Source organism: Elephantulus edwardii, unplaced genomic scaffold (genome assembly GCF_000299155.1).
Source record: "Elephantulus edwardii isolate Elephantulus edwardi_28Jun2011 unplaced genomic scaffold, EleEdw1.0 scaffold00054, whole genome shotgun sequence".
In the NCBI taxonomy this organism is placed as follows: Eukaryota; Metazoa; Chordata; class Mammalia; order Macroscelidea; family Macroscelididae; genus Elephantulus; species Elephantulus edwardii.
This window is the reverse complement of record NW_006399804.1, coordinates 13695866-13716455: the sequence shown is the minus strand read 5'-3', so window position 1 is coordinate 13716455 and position 20590 is coordinate 13695866. Positions and strand designations below refer to the sequence as shown.

The 20590-nt window shown below is 37.5% G+C and overlaps 1 protein-coding gene across 1 annotated transcript in view; it reads left to right on the top strand.

Annotated features, from left to right (window-relative positions):
- The window catches only part of ARMC4 (armadillo repeat containing 4), a 279552-nt gene that overhangs the window by 41678 nt on the left and 217284 nt on the right, over positions 1 to 20590 (top strand). The window contains exons 5-9 of the mRNA XM_006887089.1: positions 1038 to 1174; positions 5015 to 5131; positions 7951 to 8135; positions 14085 to 14180; positions 17595 to 17742. Coding sequence (XP_006887151.1) covers positions 1038 to 1174; positions 5015 to 5131; positions 7951 to 8135; positions 14085 to 14180; positions 17595 to 17742 — 683 coding nt within the window. The remainder of the gene's footprint in view (positions 1 to 1037; positions 1175 to 5014; positions 5132 to 7950; positions 8136 to 14084; positions 14181 to 17594; positions 17743 to 20590) is intronic.

Here is a 20590-nt window from a genome sequence, read left to right as displayed (position 1 = left end):
TTTTCACAGCTGATATTGAGCTTCTCCAGCGGTTCCTTCCACAGATGTAGTCGATCTGATTCCTATGCATACCATCAGGTGAAGTCCATGTGTATAATCTGCTTTTGTGTCTCTTATAAAATGTATTTGCAATGACTAAGTCATTGATTTTACAAAATTCAATCATTCTATCTCCAGCTTCATTCCTGTCACATCATTTTCTAAATAGCTTGCCCCTGAAACCCAGTGAATCTGGAGAAAGGATGAAAGTTATACAAGTGTTCAGATCTTTCATTCGTAGGGTCACTATGAGTCGCCTATTACTCTATGGCCCTTAACAACATTGTATATAGTCATTTGCAGTCTAGTAGATTTCAACTTATGGCAACCCCATGTATGTACAGTGTCATCAAGGCTGTGTCTTCCCAGAAGCAGACTGCCATACCAGTCTTCCAAGATGTATGTATGAATGGATTTGAACCATCACACTTTTGCCTTGTGGTTGACTGCTTAAGCATTTGTTTCTCCCATCAACTCCTATGCTACCTACATATGTATTTTTTTTCTTTGTCACATTTTTTATATTTTTCTTTTCTTATTTTTATTATACTAGTTTATTTACAAAATTCAAATACATTGTTTTCCAGACCTACTTACATTTTTATACTTTCAAAATGCTTCAGTGGCAACATTAGAACTGAAAACTTAAGTAAATTAAAACTTATAATTTTAATGATTATCATTTTAAAAAATTAAAATTTTTTTACATATTTTTTACAAGATGCTAGACTTATGAGGGACCAGTCCTTGGAGAAGGATATCATGCTTGGAAGGGTGGAGGGACCATGTAGGAGTCAAAGACCCTGGAGCAGAGAGATTGACACAGTAACTGGGATAATGGGATTAGGTGTGTTGGAGTGAGTGAGACTAGCTCAGGATAGGGCAGGTTTCAGAGTTACTGTACATAGTGTTGCTATGAGTTGTGGGCAACTCAATGGCACATAAACAACAGCAACAGACTTAGGAACTCATATTAATTGACTGTTAATTGGTTTCAGAGTATGAATTTTCAAATGGCTGCCGAGCCCCACCTTGGAGACAGATGCTTGGGGAGATGTGTTATGTGCTGGTGAAGCCACATGATGCTGAGACTTTGTGTATCACTTGTTGTACAGAAGGAGTCTTTTTAAATGGTGTAAGTATCTTTTTTAAAAACAAGTGTCAGTTGAATTTGGACTTTACATGGTAACTAAACCAAACAAAAGATGGGGGGGGGGGAAATCCTCCAACAAAACCCCATTCTGGTTGTCACTGAGTCTTTTCAACTCATAATGACCCCATTGGATACTGAGGCACTAACTCACGGGGCTTCCTAGGCTGAAACGTTTGTGTTAGATTGACTCACTTTTTCTCATGGGGTGGCTAAGGAGTTTGAATCCCTGACCTTTTCAGTTGTCACTTATCCCTGCTCCATTAGGGCTTCTTTTAGACAGACCTTAACTGATTCTCTAGAACTATCCCTAGAATGTCTCAAAGATTATATCCATGTGCGCTTGGAGTATGAAATCCAGTCCTGTGAGGTTGGAAAAGATTTCTTTTTGTTTTTAGCATTAGCCTGCTTTATTTTGCAAAATAAAAGCTATCATTATGTTAATTTATTAATGACTGCATTTTCCCAAAAGACAACTTGGATAGTTCAAGTGTAAACACAGACCAAGAGGGGAAAGCTCTTTAAGGGAATGTGTTTCTTCCCAAATGGATCTCCAATGGAATTCATATGTAGTAAATTCTGTTTTCAAAATCAAGCTGTCAAACAAGGAAAATCTGTCACTTTCTTCCAACAGGTCCTAATTTAGACTTGATCCTTAAAAAGAATATAAGCATCAAAACAGAGCAAACTCTCAAAAGCCAATAGCCAACTCTTAAAGATAAAGAATAAATTACATATGGGGCCAGCAGACAATGGGAGCTCTGGTGGCCTAGGGGTAAGGAATTGCACTGGCAACTAAACGGTAGGTTGTTCACGTCTACCAGCTGCTCATTTGAAGAAAGGTGGACAATCAGCTCCCTTGTGATTAACTGCCTCTGAAAACCCACCGGGAGTGTCAGCTATGGGTCATTTCGAACTCAATAGTACACAACAACCAGACAGTACTGATTTGTCAATAACCTAGTAAGAGCAAAAGCTTAAAGGGCAGTACATTTGTGTCTGGCTTACCATTTTGAAACCTACCACTGTTCTAGTATAAGATAGTCATGCAATATATGTGTGTGAATACATAACAGTTCTTTATGAGTAGGTAAAACTGTATTTTTGTCAAGGTATATTTTATACATATCAATGTTGAACTCTGCAGAGAGGAAGTGGGGTCTCCATGAGATTAGACAATTTGTTAACAAGGCTAAACATGTTTGAAAGAGTGTGCTTTATACGTTTTCTTTCCACCTTCCAAGATACCTTACACTCTATTGCTCACTTCCCATCAGAGTGAAGACCCCAAACGTCTACACTATAAAATTATATTCCTTCAGAACAGGAAACCTTTCAATCTAATGTAGTACTGGAACAAAGGAAGCCCAGTGGTGCGGTGATTAAGCTCTCAGCTGTCAATCAAAAGGTCGGTGGTTTGAATCCTAACAGCTGCTCCACTGGAGAAAGCCGTGGCTTTCTGCTTCTGTGAAGTTAATTGGCCCTATGGCGCAGTTCTGATGTCTTACAGAGTTATTCTGAGTCCAATTCAATTCAGTGGCAGTGGATTTGGTTTTGGTTCTATGGAATATTGGGGGAAAGTGAAATACCACTTCTTTAAACCTAAATATGATTGGATTTATTTTAGTGTTTTAATTCTTAAAGCTATAATGTTTTGAGTAAATTAATTAAAAAAAACAGCAACTTGAAAGCGCTAAATAAATCTAGAGTATTTAAAAGTGCAAGCAACAAAATGCGTCCATCTTCTGGTATAAAGTCACATACGTTTTAGGGTGAACTTTGTGTGACGCCAGAAGTGGTGAGCTTCTTTCTGGCGCCAGTTAACCCATTAGTGGCAGGTGAATAGGACTTTCTGCTACCATGTAGTCTCCTGGGTAGCTGGGTGGAATTGGTGGAATCTTGTACCCCAACTCTGATGATGTAGGCCTTGGGGTGTTACGCTGTTAACTGAAAAGCCATACTTTTCTGGTGATTCGAATCCCCTATTTGGCTCCTGAGAAGGTTCTCTTTTTTAATTATTATTGTGATTTTAACGAAAGTTTACAGAAAAGTTGACTTTTCATTCATTCATTGTTGTATATCAGAAGATTCTCCCTTCCTTCCCACTCAGGGCTGTGCCCTTTCTCAAATCCAGACTTGCTGGGTCCTGTGGGTGGCAGCGGTGGCGGTTGCCCGGCGGTTACCCGCAGTGTTAGGGGACCCGGGTGCCTGCTCACTCTCCCCTACTTTCTGCCCTACGCAGGCGCAGCATCCTCTTTCCCCCAGGCCTCATGCTCTGTCTCTGGATGCTGCAGCATGCCCCTTTCTGTGGGCCATGGCCGCCTTGGCCCTCGCCTCTCCTATCCCTTGGTCAAGCCCCAGAGCCCTGGAGGAAGGCGTTCAGGCAGGTGGCCGGCTGCAGGGAGGCGCGTGCTCCTTTGGGGCTCCAGCCTCAACCCCCCGCTCCCCACGCTGCGGGTAACCGGCCGGGCAACCATCACATAGTTTTCTAAATTCTCCTTTTATCTTCTTTTTAGTTTCATACCTATTCATTTACTGGACCCTTTTAGAAGGGGCCACATTCAGCTTTTTCCTCTGCACTCTCCTGCCTTCAGTGTCTTCAAGGAAAACTTGGGATTCCCCAGCTAATTTTACAGGTAGAACTCAAATCCTTAATGGGGACCCAGTGATCAGGAGAATCAGCTTGTAGAGTTGTGACACCTTGGCTTGGGGTGGTATCTAAAAATGCAGGTGCCTTTGCTAGTTCCCCTGAGACATCCCTTTAATATACTTTTTTTGGTGCCTTTCTTCCTTGCGTTACACATAGGTTATTTATACAGAGTTAAGCAAATGACCTAAATGTTATTTATTTGTTTTGATATGTTATAAAAATGAACTTTTTAATTGGGATAAAGGAAAATAAAAGAAGGAATAGGTTTATTTCATCTTCTAGAGGGGAGGCAAAGAAAGCATCTGCTTCTATTAAACAAATGGTGTTTGTGTGCTATGTTTATGTATGTATTTATATGGTTTTATTTAATCTGGAAATATCGAGATATGCCAATCAGTTTTAAAAATAAAAGGCAAGAAATATAAAACTATTCAATAATTAACAACACGCCTTTTAGACATTATATATATTTGTTTTGTGTACCAGGGAGTTAGAACCAACCCATACCTGACCCTCAGGTGGATTTTCAGAGACAGTTAACTGCACTGGAGGAAACTGCCCATTCTTCTCCCTCAGAGAAGCTGGTGGATTCAAACCAGCTGCCTTTGGGATTACAGCACATCTTCTTGCCACTAGGCCTCCAGTGCTCCCTAATAATATAGACATACAACTATTATTAAAGGAGAATGACAGGGGTAGAAAGAAGAGGGGAAATGAAGACAAGACAGAAGGAAGAGGGGCAGAGGCTGAGGGGTGGTGGAGATTGTAACTCTAGAAAATAAACCCATTACAACCATGCTACATACAGAACAAGAGCACAATGTGGCAAACAGGAAGATAGGCTATTCCTGAGTGGTGTTCTAATTCTGATGCCTTTTATGACCACGTTGTTAAGACGTCTGATGTCATAAAGCATTTTCACAGTGGAGGAGTGCAGAGTCCTGTGTGCACCCAGCAGGTACCCTGTGAACCCGAAGAGAATGAATGGATGGATGGAGAGAGAACATTTGCTTAAAGAGAAACGTGTGTTTTGCTTATACATTTCATGTATGGATCACTATCTGTGGTGGTTGACACTCTTTTTTTAGTATTTGTGCTTTGGCTGTGCTATAATAATCAGTTTCTTACATTATTGCTACATTAATAACAGCATTAAACATTTTCTACCCCCCAAGGGCAAAACAGATGATGAAAGGGAACTAGATTATGAGAGAAAAAGCAATATTTATAAAGACCTTGTCACATTTTTAAGTGAAAAGTCAGCAACGTTTTCAGAAAATATGGCCAAAAAGGTAAGTTTTGTGGTTTCTCTTGTGCTTGCAAAAAATTGTACAGTTTTACGAAACCATTCTAAAATATATAGAATATAATTTAATATAAAAAAATGGAGAGTAGTTTTGCATAATTTTGGATGCTGCTTGTAAATATTATAATGTTTTTTATAATTTGAGAGCTATTGTAAATGGAGTAGTTTAAGAATTTTTCTGATTTTCTATAGGTGACATTTTAGGTAATGTTCTATAATCTTTGTTTTGGAATTGAGAGACTGAGAACAAAAAATAATCTGAGAAAAATGTTTTCATTATTTTCTATTTTTATGTTTTAACTATTTTTTCTTTTATTAAAGACAATTACTAATTAGTTCAATTGTCAACTAATGAAAGTGTTCTCCTGCATGTGAAGAACCATTTCTGAAATAATGATAGATATATAAATCAATCAGTAAAATATTTTGTGACATAAAAATGTCAGTGAAAGCTGATGATAGGACAGAAAGCAGATGCAATACTACAGTGAAATGTATAAGCTTTAATTGTGAGAGAATCGTGTTCTGGTAGCATGTTCCTTAGTGAGCTGCCTTGCTAACCTAAAGACTGCCTGCCTCTGGTGCTTCAAATGCATCATTGTCTTTAAAGGAGAAAGATAGGCAACCTCCTCCCATTTATAGCCTCTAAACCTGACAGAGGGTCCCTGTGAGTTTGTACTGATTTGAGGGTAGTAAATTTGGTTTATGACTCCTTCACAAGGTCCCACATCCAATGACTTACACTTCTTTCCTAGTGATTGTTTCTGAAATGATAGTTTGGAAATAAATTTGACTTATAAATTTGACTTCTAAAGGCTTACCCCCCCGCCCCCCCAAGACTTGTTTGTTGGGATTGTCCTCTCTTTAAGCAGCTTTCAAGACCTCCTCATATTGCTGGTACTTAAAGATTTTAATAAAAATATGGGTTTGTGAAAGCAGCCAAGGTGGCACAATGATTAAAATATTTGACTGATGTTGATTTAAAGGTTCATGGTTTGAACCTTCCCAGCCACTCGTAGGGAGAAGAATAGTGTGGTAGTTTGCTTCTGTAGCAATGTACAGCTGTGGATTCCTCACTGGGGCAGTTTTACCCTGTCTTGTAATGTTATGAGCTGAAATCATCTCCATGGCAAAGTGTATGACTTTCTGTGAAGGTTTTCGTTTGCTTGCTTTCATTAATAGTGACATCTTTTACACCTGGGGGAAAAAATCGCATTACATCTTTAATCATTTCTTGCTCTCTCTTCTTTTGAATCTCATATTAATTGGAGTTTGGATCTCTGAGACTAGTCTTCTCAATTTCTTTTTATTCATTTTATGTCTCAGTCCCTTGACTTCCTGGAGAAAAAAAATCCTCAACTTTATCTTCCAAATATTGTACATATTTTAAAAACTTAAGCGTGTAGGTTTTGGTTTTGAATGTTTACTTTTGCCAAATTTAAATGTGTACAGATTTGTTCTTACACTGTCTTTTGTCATTGTTGCTAGATTAGTAGGTGCTATCTGAGAATATCTCTATTTTCTCTTTATATCGAAAGGATTATTTTTTTAAATAGGGCTGTAGTATTTCAATTAACAATTATTAACCTTTAGCATTTTATCTATATCTATATATCTCTATCTCTATATATTTATCAAATATTAACATCACTATTATTTTAACTGTATTGTAAGAAAAATATTTGTACATTTGTCTATTTTTCCTCTTGTCAGGTTTTGTTTCATGTATTTTGAAGTGTTGTTTGTGTCATACACATTTAAAATTCTGTACTAAATGACTTTGTCATTATGTATGCTCCTGTTTATCCCTAATAATATTCTTTGTTTTGAATTTTATCTCATCTGATTTTAATATAAACTTAAAGCTGTCAAGTTGATAATGACTTTTAGAGACCCTCTGCTGGGTTTCCAAACTATAAATCTTTATTGTTGTTGTGTACTGTCGAGTCAGAATCCACCCATAGCTGACACTCCTGTAGGTTTTGAGAGGCAGTTAATCACATGGGAGGAGATTGCCCATCTTTCTTCCCCAGAATGGTTTGTGGGATTCGAACCCCATGCCTTCAGGATTGCAGCACAGCTTCTTGCTGCTAGGCCACCAGAACTCCCATAAATCTTTATAAGGAGACTATTTTTCTTTCTCCAGAGGAGCACTGGTGCACATGGTGTTTCCTGGTTAATATAGAGCCTAATTTTTTTTAGTGTGTCAGGTGTGAGTTGTTATGCAGCCTCCACTCAACTATCACTTACAGCTACTGTAAGAACAATAGATCTGAACCTTTCCTTAGCCTGCACCATCCTTTCGTTCTATGTCAGGTTCCAGCCCATTATTATGATGACATTATTGCTCAGGCAGTCAAGCTTGTTGAGGGTCTTCCTCTCTTTCTCTGACCCTCCACCTTTCCCAGCATGCTGTCTTTTCCAAGGATTAGACCCATTTTGGTAATATGCCCATGCTACGTGAGATGAAGTAGTGCATCAAGTTTCTGTTCACCTCAGCTGAACTCATTGCCTTTGAGTTGGAATAGACTCATCACTGACCCTCCAGTGGGTTTTTAGAGGCTGTAAATCACACAGGAGGAGATTGTCCCTCTTTCTCTAGCAAAGTCTACCTCAAATAGAGACCTTGGTTATTAAGTTAGCCTTCTTTAACTTAGGTGTCACTAAATGGCACATTTTTAACTTGCTTCTGAGACTTCTCCAAATTTATCATCAGCATTAATTTCTGAACTCATCAGATAATTTGAAAGTGATACAATTTCATATCTAAGAAGTTTTAAAATGATTTAAAATTTTTTTATAAAGGAAAATAAATTTGATGAACAACAGAAAAAACATCTTCAGCAAGATGAAGCACCTAAGAAAGAACAAACCGTCTCTAAGTTTGACTCCGCAAAGAGTGCACTTGATCAAATTAATTTTGTGAGGAGCCCAATCAGGAAGAGATTACAGCCAAGTTTAAATTGGAGGAGTACTGTTGATTCAAAAGAGTATGTAACCATTTGCTTAATGAGTTTTCTCATATGTCTTTAAATCTCTTATAAGCATATACTTGCCTAATTATTGACATAATTTATTCTATGGTAGAAAAATATTGAATAGATATTCATAACTCTCTGTACAGTACAAGTTGACTCTTTATGTATATCTTTGTATTCCAAATGGAAAGATATGACATCAACATCAAAGTTATGTTTGGGGCACTGTGAAGTGACAGTAAGAATAGAACTCATTTCCATGTATTGGTCAGCACTACCATATGGAAAACTGCCAACTCAAAGGCTGGAAAGCTGCCAACTTAAAGGCATGCAGTGTCTGAGAGCTCTGGTGACCTAATGATATGAAGCTTCAATGCAAGCTCAAAGGCATGTGGTTTGAAACTACTAGCTGCTCCATGGGAGAAAGCTAGGTTGTTGGGCTATTTACTCTCTCTGAAAACCCACTAGAGGAACAGCTATGGGTAAATTCTGTCTCAGTGGCAAACAACAGCATGTGGAAAAGATGATAAAATGTGTGAGGAATCACACGTGATACAAGATGAATGGTAGGACCCTGGTTAAAGAAGTGCTGGGGAATTTGACACTTTAAAAGTTATGTGAAGTTAATAAAAAAAAATTCTTCATAAAGTTGGTATTATTTCCATTAAGTAAATTATACATAAGTCCTATCTATAGAAAACTTTACATAAGCAATTTTATTTGTTATGTATTGTTGAGTTGGAACCAACTCATAGCTGATCCATCAGCAAGTTTCCTGAGGCAGTAAATCACATGGAAGGAGACTGCCCATCTTTGTTCCACAGAGCAGCTGGTGGAATCAAACTGTGTGTCTTTGAGTTGGCAACACAACTCCTTACCACTAAGCCACCAGAACTCCCTGTGACAGGGATGCTCAAAAACATTAACAAACTCAAGAAGACATTGGTTTGATAAATGTTCTAAATAAGGAAAATTAATAAGTGTCAAAGCAAAGAGTAAGGACCAATGATTTAAGTAATGCTTAAATGCTTAGATCTAAATACTTAAATATATGTATCAAACAGTGGATTTAAGAAATTTAGTACACAGCTTACAAGTTTCAGTCTATTTTTTTGTTCCATGCTCAACAGCAATTTTTAGAGTATCTAGTAACGTCGTTTTTGGTCTTTTGTCTTTTTACATAACCGTTAGCTTTCTTCATGTATGACAACATGATGTTATCCCATAGTTTGTCTGGCCTTCTAGTCAGTAGGGTATAGTGGGACAAACCTATTCTTGAGAAAGTCATTAAATTCAGGTAGGACTTGCTTAAGGTAATGCCTGACTGTCATGGACTTATTTTAACTTTCTTCAGTTTCAACTTAAACTTTCCTGTGATCAATTAATAGCCTGTTCTGTAGTCATCCTTTAGTCTTGTTCTCAACAATTTTATTGATTGCATCTTTCCACAGATGTAATATATACTATTTTTGTCTAGTTTACTGGGTAAACTCCATGTGTACAGTCATCATTTATGTTAATGAAAAAATTATTTACCATGAACAGTCTTGAAAAATTCCATTATTCAGTTTTTAGAATTGTTTTATCATCAAGGTCATATTTTCCAACTCCTGATCCTTCTTTGTTTCCAACTTTGCATTCCAATCACCAGTAATTATCAGTGATAATGATTTTGATCACTGATCAATTTAAAACTGTAAACATTGGTCAAAATCTTCACCTTATTCACCTTTGGCACTGGGAGTTGAATATAAATTTGAATAATAGTCATTTATTAAATAGTCTTCTTTGTAGATATTATAATTTTGCTGACAGTGTTACATTTCAAGATTTTAGAATGTTTTTCAGGAATAAATGGGATAACATTCTTCAATTTGTCATTTTTCAAAATATTGATTGTCAAATTTATAAAGGCCAATATCAGTTTATTTTTCCTCAGTAAAGCCTAGGATATTGATCTTCAAGCATTACATTGTTGTTGGTATTTTTTGACAACTTATTTTTTAGATTGATATTTTGTACATTCTACATTTTGATCATTATTGGATGTTTGCAGTTGTTTCTTTTTATTTTAATTCATGCCACATCAGCACATCAAGGCCTATCTATTTACTCTATTAAAATAGAGTTACTGGTCTATTTATTAAGACCAATTCTACTTTAAGGAGACAGCTTCTCCGCAGTGGTTTTTAAATCACCTTCCATCCTAAGAAGCTCATTTTCTGGCATTGATTATTAGATAATATTCTTCTTCCATTAATAAAGTTTATATTGGAAAAAAATTAAAAAGGCAGACCATTCTTCCTGGTCTATCTTAGTCTGAAAATGAAAAGATTTGAGGAGACTTCAAAAAGAGACTTAAGACAATCAAATGAGCTATTATAATGAAGATGTAGAGTTAGAAAACCAAATTAGAAGATCCCATGTGCTATTTCTTAAGCTGAAATAACGGAAGGGGGGAAATCAACTTACAACTTCCAATATTGAATTATTCTAAGATATTGAACAATGCATGAATCATCAAAAGAAGATGGAAGGAATATCCAATCACTGAACAACAACAAAAATTAGTTGACGTTCAACTGTTTTAGGAGGTACAGCATGATCAAGAATCAATGATTTTGAAAAATATCCGAGTAGTGTTGATTTAAAAAGCCCCAAGATTTCAGAAATACCAGTTAAAATCTTTCAACCAATATATAAAATATTGAAAGTGCTCACTTGGTGTGACTAAATATAGAATATAATTTACTTGGCCGACTGATTGGAAGAGATCGATATATGTGCCCGTTTCAAGGGCAAATGATTCAAAAGGATAAATTATAGAATAATATCAAGTGCAAGTAAAAAGATAATTTGGAAATAGTTAAAATATACATTGACTTAGAACTGCCAGAAATTCAAGCTGAATCCAGAAGAGGATGTGGAGTAAGGGTTGATTAACTGCTGTGAGGCATTGCTGAGAATCTGTTGATTCAGACGGTTCTCAGGTGGAAATAGAGAATGTCCATCAGAGTTGTATTTAAAGTCATACTGGCTTTGATCGATAAAGGAGTTGTGGCGATGCTGTCTAGAGTCGCACTGCTAACCGAAAGGCAGCACCTCTCTGGCAGTTCAAATGTACCAGCAGCTCCAAGGGAGAAAGAGAAACAATCTCCTCCCATGAATTTACAGTGTTCTGAAAAGACCTTGGGAGGTCAGCTATCTATTCTGACTCAATAGAAATGTGGGGAGGTTTTCTGACATTCAATCTGCATCTTAAGAAAATCACCTGAGAAACTGAACTCTATGAAGAATATGATGTTAAGATTAGAGGAGGACTTGTTACCTGCAGATGATACAACCTTCCTTCCTGAAAGTAAAGAGAATCTGAAACACTGGTTAAAAAAAAATCAAAGATTATAGTTATTACATAAATAAACCTATATATGTGTGTATATATACATATACACACATATATACATATATACACATGTACATACACACACACACACATATATATATATAATATATATATATACAACATGGTTGACTGTACGAGGAATGTGGCATCAGGATTGGTGGAAGTTTCATCAATAACCTACATTATGCAGATGACACAGTCCTACTTGCTGAAACTGAGGAAGACCTGAAACGCTTGCTGCAGAAGGTCAAGGATTACAGCCTTCAATACAGATTGAAGCTCAACATCAAGAAAACAAAGATTCTCATCACTGGGCCAAATGGCAGCATCATTATGAATGGTGAAGAGATTGAGATAGTTAACAGTTTTAGTTTGCTTGGCTCTACAGTTAACACTCTCGGTAACAGCAGCCAGGAAATCAAGAGACTAATTACATTGAGAAAATCAGCTGTGAGGGACCTCTCCACAGTACTGAAGAGCAACGACGTCAGGCTGGAGACTAAGGTGTGCCTGATCTGGGCCACAGTCTTTGCATTTGCGTGCTATGCATTGGAGAGCTGGATGATAGAAAGATAATTGATGCCTTCAAACTGTGTTGCTGGAGAAGAATGTTGAATATACCATGGACTCCTAGGAGAACAAACAGGTTTGTCCTGGAGAGGGTGAAATCAGGATGCTTCTTGGAGGCAAGGATTCTGAAGCTTCGTCTGATATACTTTGGACATGCTGCAAGGAGGGATCAGTCCTTGGAGAGAGACATATCATGTTTGGGAGAGTGGAGGGACAGAGCAGGAGAGGAAGACTCTCAATGAGATGGTTTGGTTTGGTGATTGGGGCAATGGGAGTAGGTGTGTTGGCACAGCCTAGAGCAGGGTTTAGGGCTCTTGCACATAGGGTCACTATAAGTCACAAGCACTTCAACGGCACATAACAGCAGCAATATACAATATAAATAAAAATTCTTTATGACTGGATTAATAATGAACATCATGAGAAAGGGATCAAAGATTGAAGGATTTAATTTTACTTGCATTAACAATCAACACCCATGAAAGATGTCATACAATAGCCTCAAACATTGTTAGGTGCCCTGAGTTAATACAGTTAATAGTCCCAATAGTAACCCAAAGAACACAGAGCTGAGCCTTGCCCTATCTGTGTCATCATCATGATCTCCACTTTGTCCAAGCCCATTGCTGCAGTCACTGGGCCAATGTAGCAGCCAAGAAATCAAAGGGCATATAGCATTGACACAGAGACTGCAAAGTGTTGAACGCCTGTGTAGGTGCTTAGAGAATTGTTGTTGTTGTCAAGCGCCATCAAGTCTTAGATGACTCATAGCGACCCTATGAACAAAAGACCTCAATGCTTGTATAACTTTCATCATTTCTCCAAGTTCATCGAGTTTCCAGAGGTAAGCCATTTTGGAAGTGGATACCACTCCTGCTTCCAAGCCTGTTTTAATCAGGGAGTTCCACCAAACACTGTCCACCATGGGCAACCATTATCACATTGGGCACATCAGTGTCACAGTGTTTAGCATCACAGCAACCAGAGTTACCTCTGTACAGCAAATGGACAGACCCGCAGGCCCGCCCATGCTTCAGGTTCTCATTGAAACGATACCTAAGCCAAACTATGGTATTTTCAATTTCCCCAAACACTGGGCAATGATGTTGGTGATGAGGGAGGAACTCATTATCTTAGGTGGAGGAAGTGTTGACGTCTCAGGCTCTTGCTGCTCATTAAGTGGGGAAGAACATTTTCTACCCCACAGCATATCTTTGTGTGGAAAGTCATGCACTTGGAGGAAACAATCCTCAAGCTAGTGGCTCATACCACTTCAAGATCCCAATTTCTCAATGAAGAGTTTTAATAAGTAATGTAACTCACCTCAGCAGGAACAATTAAACCCTCAAAGCACAAGAAAGCATGTTAACCACCCGACAGAGAGATCCTAGAACCACCCTAAAGACATTCTTTTATATGTTAAGAGGTTTTAAAGAATTGTTAAAGTTTTTATGTTTCCAAGCTGAACAACTAAAACCAGATGGTTTGTTTTCATTAAATTTCTAACTAGGAATACATTATTTGGGTGCATAAAAATGATAGACTATATCCATACCTATCCAACTTTCATTTCACACTCATCAACATAGAGTAATTTCTTAGTGTTCATAATAAAATACCACAAAGTGAGTAATTTGAAAAACAAAAACCAGCTTCATCACCCTGGAAGGTAAATGGTTTAGGATTAGGACATCCCCAGGGCTCCTTAGGGAAAGATCATTCCTTATCTTTTTCAAATGCCGGCTTGAAAATAGGCCCTCACATTCTGTCTTTCCCATATGTAACTCTAATTCCTTGTGATTTCTTTTTTATAAAATATCACTCAGAAGATATTATTAGGATTAGGAACCATTTTACTTCTTAACTTTAATTTAGTTGATAACAACTACAACAAAACCATTTCCATAAAAGACTTAAAAATATCTTTTTTTGGGGGGAGGGGCACTGTTCATCACAATAGTAAATCAAATGAATATGTCTTTTAGGAGTAAAAATTCAGTAAGAGACGTCCCAGGGGAAACACTTGCAGCAAGACTTGAAAAGACAAGGCCATCTCTTATACCTGGACGAGGACCAGTAATTCGGTATGTTTCTGTTAACATAACTAATTGTTTAAAGACAGCCTTTAATATACAGTGGACCAGTAAAGTCACTAATTAATGCTCTTAAATAGTCCATCAGAGCCATAGGATACTTATATTGACAAGTTATTAAGAATGTTAGAGAAAAAAAATCCACTGGATTTCTTTATATCTACTTAATGAAGTATTCTAATTGAAAGACAAGATTTTATAGTATTAATTAACAATGGACAGTCTCTTCCCATTGGGATTTATGGCCTCAGAAACCTGATGGAGGGTCATTATGAGTCTGAACAGACTCTTTGGCATTGAGTGAGTGAGTGAACTATGAGGAATCCTGATGACACAGTGGTTAAGTGCTCCACTGTTAACCAAAACGTCTGCAGTGTGAACCCACTATCAGCTCCACGGAAGAAAGGCATGGCGGTCTACTTTTGTAAAGAGCAGAGCTTTGGAAACCCTATGAGGCAGTCTGCTCTGTCCTCTCGGGTTACAATGATGTGCAGTCATCTCACTGGCAGTGAGTACAGGGAGTTAAACTATGAAAAGGGAAGTAGATTTGATGCAAAGGGCAGTGAACGAAGTCTTAGGAAACTGGGCTCATGTGGATCATTTGTCTCTGAGCATTCAGATCATGGAAAAGCTGTGTCCTCTGGATGAGCTTGACTTTCTTCATCACTGACGGCCAAGTCAATTCTAAAGAGAGCTGATTTGTAAAAAAAATTAAAATTATCAGCTGTTAGTATGAGGCCAACTGACAGGCCTGTCTGATTTTAAGCATGACAACAAAGGCAACATATTTGGAATACAGGGCCAGCCACTTTTATTTGACAGTTCCAGAGGGGTAGTGGGAGGAAATGTCAGAGATTTCACATTGTTAAAGCTTTTTGGTGGTTCGGTTAGAAGAATTAATGCCTTCTGTGTGGAAGATCTGGGTTCAATTCCTCGCCATGCTCCTCAAGTACAACCACCATCTATCAGTGGAGCCTTAGGTATTTCTAAAATACTCAACAAATTTCAGCAGAGCTTCTGTTTTTTGGAGTTTGCTGTCATATTGTTTGTGATTTTCTACACAAATCATGATGTTGTCTGCAAGAAAGGAAAGCTGTAATTCATTATTTTGATCTGTGTTTCTATTTCTTGTTCTTGCTCTGTTGTTTTCCCTAAAAAGGTCTAATAGTGAATAGCTGTGGTCAAAGTACCCAGTCTTCCTTATTCTGTACGAAAGCGAGAAAAGAATTAGAGTTGGGATTTTTTCCCCACCATTAAACATGCTGCTAAGTATAGATTTTGTACATGCTCTTAAGTTGAGAAAGCATTCTATTCTTTTCTAAGTATTCCTTTTCAAAATCATGAATAAGGGTCATCAAATGCTTTTTCCAATTATCAATTGATGTGGTTATGTAATTTTTTTCTTCAAGTTTATTCATGTGGTAGATTATGCTGATTTTCAAACACTGAACTAGCCTTTTATTCCTAGAAGAACTTCGCTTTGTGTGGTATAGAATTTTTTTCTATCTGCAGCTCAATTTGGTGTGCAAATACTTTATGAAAATATTTTTTCTATTTGTAGTTAGGAGAATTTTGTTCTTGCAATTTGTCACTTTTATATCAAGCTATATAAAATAAGTTAGAAAATATTCTCTTGTATTTTTGTAGACAAGACTGTGTAGAATTAGTGTTAGTTCTTTAAACATTTATTAAAATTCTCTAGTGAAACCATCTGAGCCTACAGGTATCTTTCTGGTAGTGTTTAAATTATGAATTACATTTAACTAATAGCTGCAGCACTAAACAAATCATGTACTTCCTATTGGGTGAGAAGTGGTAGTTTGTACTTTTGAAGAAATAGGCTTGTTTCATCTACATTGTGAAATTTGTGTAAATTGTTGTCCATAGTATTTACTTAGATGTTTTCAGGATCTGTAGAATAGCTCTTGTTTTATTCTTGACATTGATGATTTCTGTATTTTTCCTTTTTGTCAGTCTTGATGAAGGTTTTTCAGTTTTACTGATCTTTTCAGGACATGGGGATTTGTTTTACTGATTTTTCAAGTTATAGTTTGGTTTTCAATTGCTTTCTCTTTTGCTATCCCTTCTAACAGAAGCCTTTTCCTGTCGCATTCCCATACTGTAAGGCAATATGCTTTCTTACATCCTGTACACTGAGTTGCTTCTCTCCCCTTCCTTACATTTATTGAACCTCTTCCATGAGTATAATAATTCTTTTATAGTTGTTTTTCCCCCCCTTGAAGCCATACCTTACTAGCAAAACAAACTCCACTGCTACTGAGTTTATTTCAACTCGTAGCCCTCCTACAGGGCAGGGTAGAAAGGTCCCATTGAGTTTCCAAGGCTGTAATCTTCATCAAGCCAGAAGCTCATACCTTTCTCCCATGGAAGACCCGACAGGTTCAAACTGCTGGCCTGCTTAATTAGAACCTAGCACTTTAACCATTGTGCTACCAGGACTCCTGGCTTCACTCTAGGGCCATTGAAAGCTTTCTTCTGTCATATAAGATCAAGAAAAAGTGGGAAACAATAGCAAGAGAAAGGCATTGAGTTAACTATCTTCTCACATGTAAATGATGGCTGGATGGTCTTGAAATATCGTTCTGGGTGTGGTGACCTAACAAGTGGAAGACATGTATCCAGGGAACCAGCTGGTGTAATGAACGTGCCAGATGGAGATCTGCAGGGGTATTTAGGCTAATTTAGATGCTACTGGACCATGACTGTTACCATTACTAGTGATTAATCCAAGGTTTTCTGATAATGTTGTCTATGCTGCAGACTGCTGGCTGTGGAATCCATGTCTATGACACTCAGCTTTTAGTACACTCATGTCCCCAGAAGTTAAGAGTTTACTTCTTGATCCTGGTCCTGGCCGCTGATGCTCTTTGGCATCTTGTGACCTTCCCAGTATTTTAATTTGGGCATCATGAGGAGAGAGGTGCTGGTGATTGATTGATTCTTTTTGGAAAGGAGATTCTTTCATTTTTAGATCATTTGCAGTGAGCAATAAAACTTTCTGCAGTAATAAAAAGAGTCAAGATTGGTTTGGTGGCCACATGTGAGTGTTGAGCAAATGAAAGGCAACAGGATGCCGAACAAGCTGACTTCTTCATTTTATATTTAAACAAGATTAAATAGCTCAATATAAACAGGCACCCGGGGCCAGTAACTACTTTGCTCTATAGAGCATTTGCTTCATTCCTTTGTTCATATTTCAATCTCTTATTTATTATTATTAACCCTCACCTGCTCTAGAGATGTTGAGCACATGTATCACTTCACGTAGATGCTAACACAGATCTACAGTTCAGGAGGTATTGTGATCTTATCTGTTTCTATTATCATTATAAAATTGCTATAATGTTGCTTATATATATGTATGTGTGTTGTTATTGTTCTTAGTAAAGTCCTTGAACGGCCTGAGGATATTGTTAGTGAGAGTTCCTCAGAGAGTGAGGAAGATGAAGAACCACCTGACCATCTTCTGGAAGCAAATGCTGATTTGCCATCAGAATATTGGCAAATTCAGAAGCTGGTGAAATATTTAAAGGTAAGAAAGACTTTGTGTACTGTATTTTCAAGGTAAATTTTAAACAATTGCGAAATATGTATAGTCTACTTCCAAGTTTGTAGTATATTTATTTCCAATCAGGGTAGTAATCATCTCTGCTACTACAGAGAGTGTACACAGAGGGAAGTCTCATTGCCCTAAGGCTCCTGAGGTTAGTCCTCATGGAGTAGGCAGGATGCCCAGCACCAGCCCTCGGCCCTGGCTGGGGAGAGGAGAGCTAGGCAATGGCAGTCATTGCAGCTACATTGCCCTCTCCTCCACTTGGACTTGATAGTCCTGTGCAAAAGATAGTCCCACCAGTTGCAACTCATTACAGTCAATATTATTCTATAGAAAGCATGACTAAGATAATACACTCCGTGGATTAGATTCTTTCAGCTTGGTCTCTCATGCACATCAAGCCTATTTGCAGGGTGAAACTAGACTTAACAAATTTTGAAACAGATTTACTCCATTAATAGTTTTAACTCGTTTTATACTTAAAGAGATTAGAATATAAGCAAAAGAGATTTTTTATTATTAATTTTTTTATTTCTTTTTTTTATATTTTACTGATTTACCTACAAAATTTGTATTCATTGCCCCTCACACCAGATCCCCCCACCTCCCCAACCCACCCACCCATCCATCAAACCATGTGACCCTGTGAGTACCCTTTCACCTATCCCCTCCCCTTATATCCTTCTACCCCTTAGATCCTTACACACATTTTACTAGTTATCTATTTCTACAATAATGGTCTTATACAGTATTTGTCCTCATGAGACTGAGTTAGTTCACTTAGCATAATGCTCTCCAGTCCCTCCCAAGTTAGGTAGTGATTTACAAAATCATTGCTCCTGTGTGCTGCATAGTATTCCATCATGTGAATGTACCATAGTTTCTCAATCTATTCTATTGTGGTTGGACATTTGGGCTATTTCCATGTTCTTGCAATGGTGAATAATGCTGCTATGAACACTGTTGTATAAGTCTCTATATTTGCCTCAGTTCTCATTCTCTTGGGGTATATTCCAAGCACTGAAATAGCTGGGTCTTATAGAATTTCTATGTTCAGCTTTCTGAGGAAATGCCAAATGCCTTCCAGAGTGGTGGTACCATTTTACAATCCTACCATTAGTTTATAAGATTTCCTATCTTGCCACATCCTCTGCAACATATATCACTTTCTGTCCTGTTAAACTTTACCACAGCTACAGGAGTGAGATGGTATCTCCTTGTGGTTTTAATTTGCATCTCTCTTATTGCCTGTGATTTTGAGCATTTCTTCATGTGTTTGTTGGCCATCTGAGTATCTTCCTCTGTGAACTGGGATCAAGCTTAGACAGCTTAATCTATGGCATAAAGAGATTGACAAATATAGCCAGAAATGCACAGTATGGAGAGGATAAAATTGATGAATGGGATTTTCTATAGATTACATCGCTGTGAGCATCAAAAACTATTTCCAACAGAATGAAAAGAAAATTTACTAACGGTGAAAAAACATTTACAATACCATCTCAGATAAGGGTCTCATATCAAAAGTGTACAGAATCCTACAGGGCTTCCACAAGCAAAAGCAAAAAAACTGATCACACAATTACAAAATGGGCAAAAGAAATTTATTTATAGTGGAAATGTGAGACATATTTCTGTGATGGTGTATACCATAGCCAAATGTAAGCATAAAATTTTGCATATTTCTGACTTCAAAAGTTTATACATTTTCCCATAAAAGAAATTATAATATGGTGGCAAGTCACAAAAATATGGCATTGCAATTTTACTAAGGGAGTTTAAGGGTAAGGAGTTGCACTGTCAACCCAAAGACACGTAGTTCAAATCTACTAGGCACTCCAAAGGCGAAGGATGGGCAGTCTCCTTCCATGTGATTTACTGCCTCTGAAAACTCGGTGGAGAGTCAATTTTAAGTTGCAGGCTAAGTAGGCTGACAATTCCATCCATAGAAAAAATTCCCAGAATTTCTCAAATAATTTATGTGCTTTCCTAAATTCCAAATCAGAACCAAATTAGTCAACATTTTGTGAAAAGGTGTTAAAATTCTCCTTAGAGAACTGATGTTTAATAGTAAACCTAGAGACAAGATTGACTTGAAGAAATCCACTGATGCTATGGAAAGCAAGACCCAGAAACCTTAAAACATTTAGAGACAGATAGGAAAGAAGTGGTGATAATTAAGTCAATAGCCAGTCTTGCTTACAGCTTCTTGCATGTTTTACGTGTGTGTCTGTGGCTTTGTTTGCTTTTAAAAGTAAGACATCATTGCAATAATAAATATTGATAGGCTTATATGTATAGCATATTTTATACAAACTATATTGTTAGCGTCCACTGACTTGACCACGCTCTTAGCAACTTCTGAACAATGGATCTGAACCTTGTCCTATGCTGTACCATCCTCACAATCTCCACCAAGCTCAAGCCCATTGTTATGGTCACTATGTCAGTCTATCTTGTTAGGGTAAGTCCTTTCTTTTGCTGACCCTAAGCATTTTTTTCTTCTCCAAAGTTTGGTACCTTTTAATGACATATTCAAATTATGTGAGACTTATGATTTATCATCTTTGCAGTTCTTCCAAGACAAATTTGTTCTTTCAGCAGACCACGCAGCATTCTTTTCCAACACCACAATTTAAAGGCATCGAGTCTTTGGTCTTCCTTATTGTTCAACCTTCACATGCACAAATCGAAAGGGCCGAACTTGCTCAGCGTTTCTTTTTTTTTTTTCCCTTTTTTTTAAATTTAGGTTGTTTATTTTTCATTTCAATGAACATCTACAGAGATTTTGGGATTCCATTCATTCATTTTTGCACCCTTCTCCCCG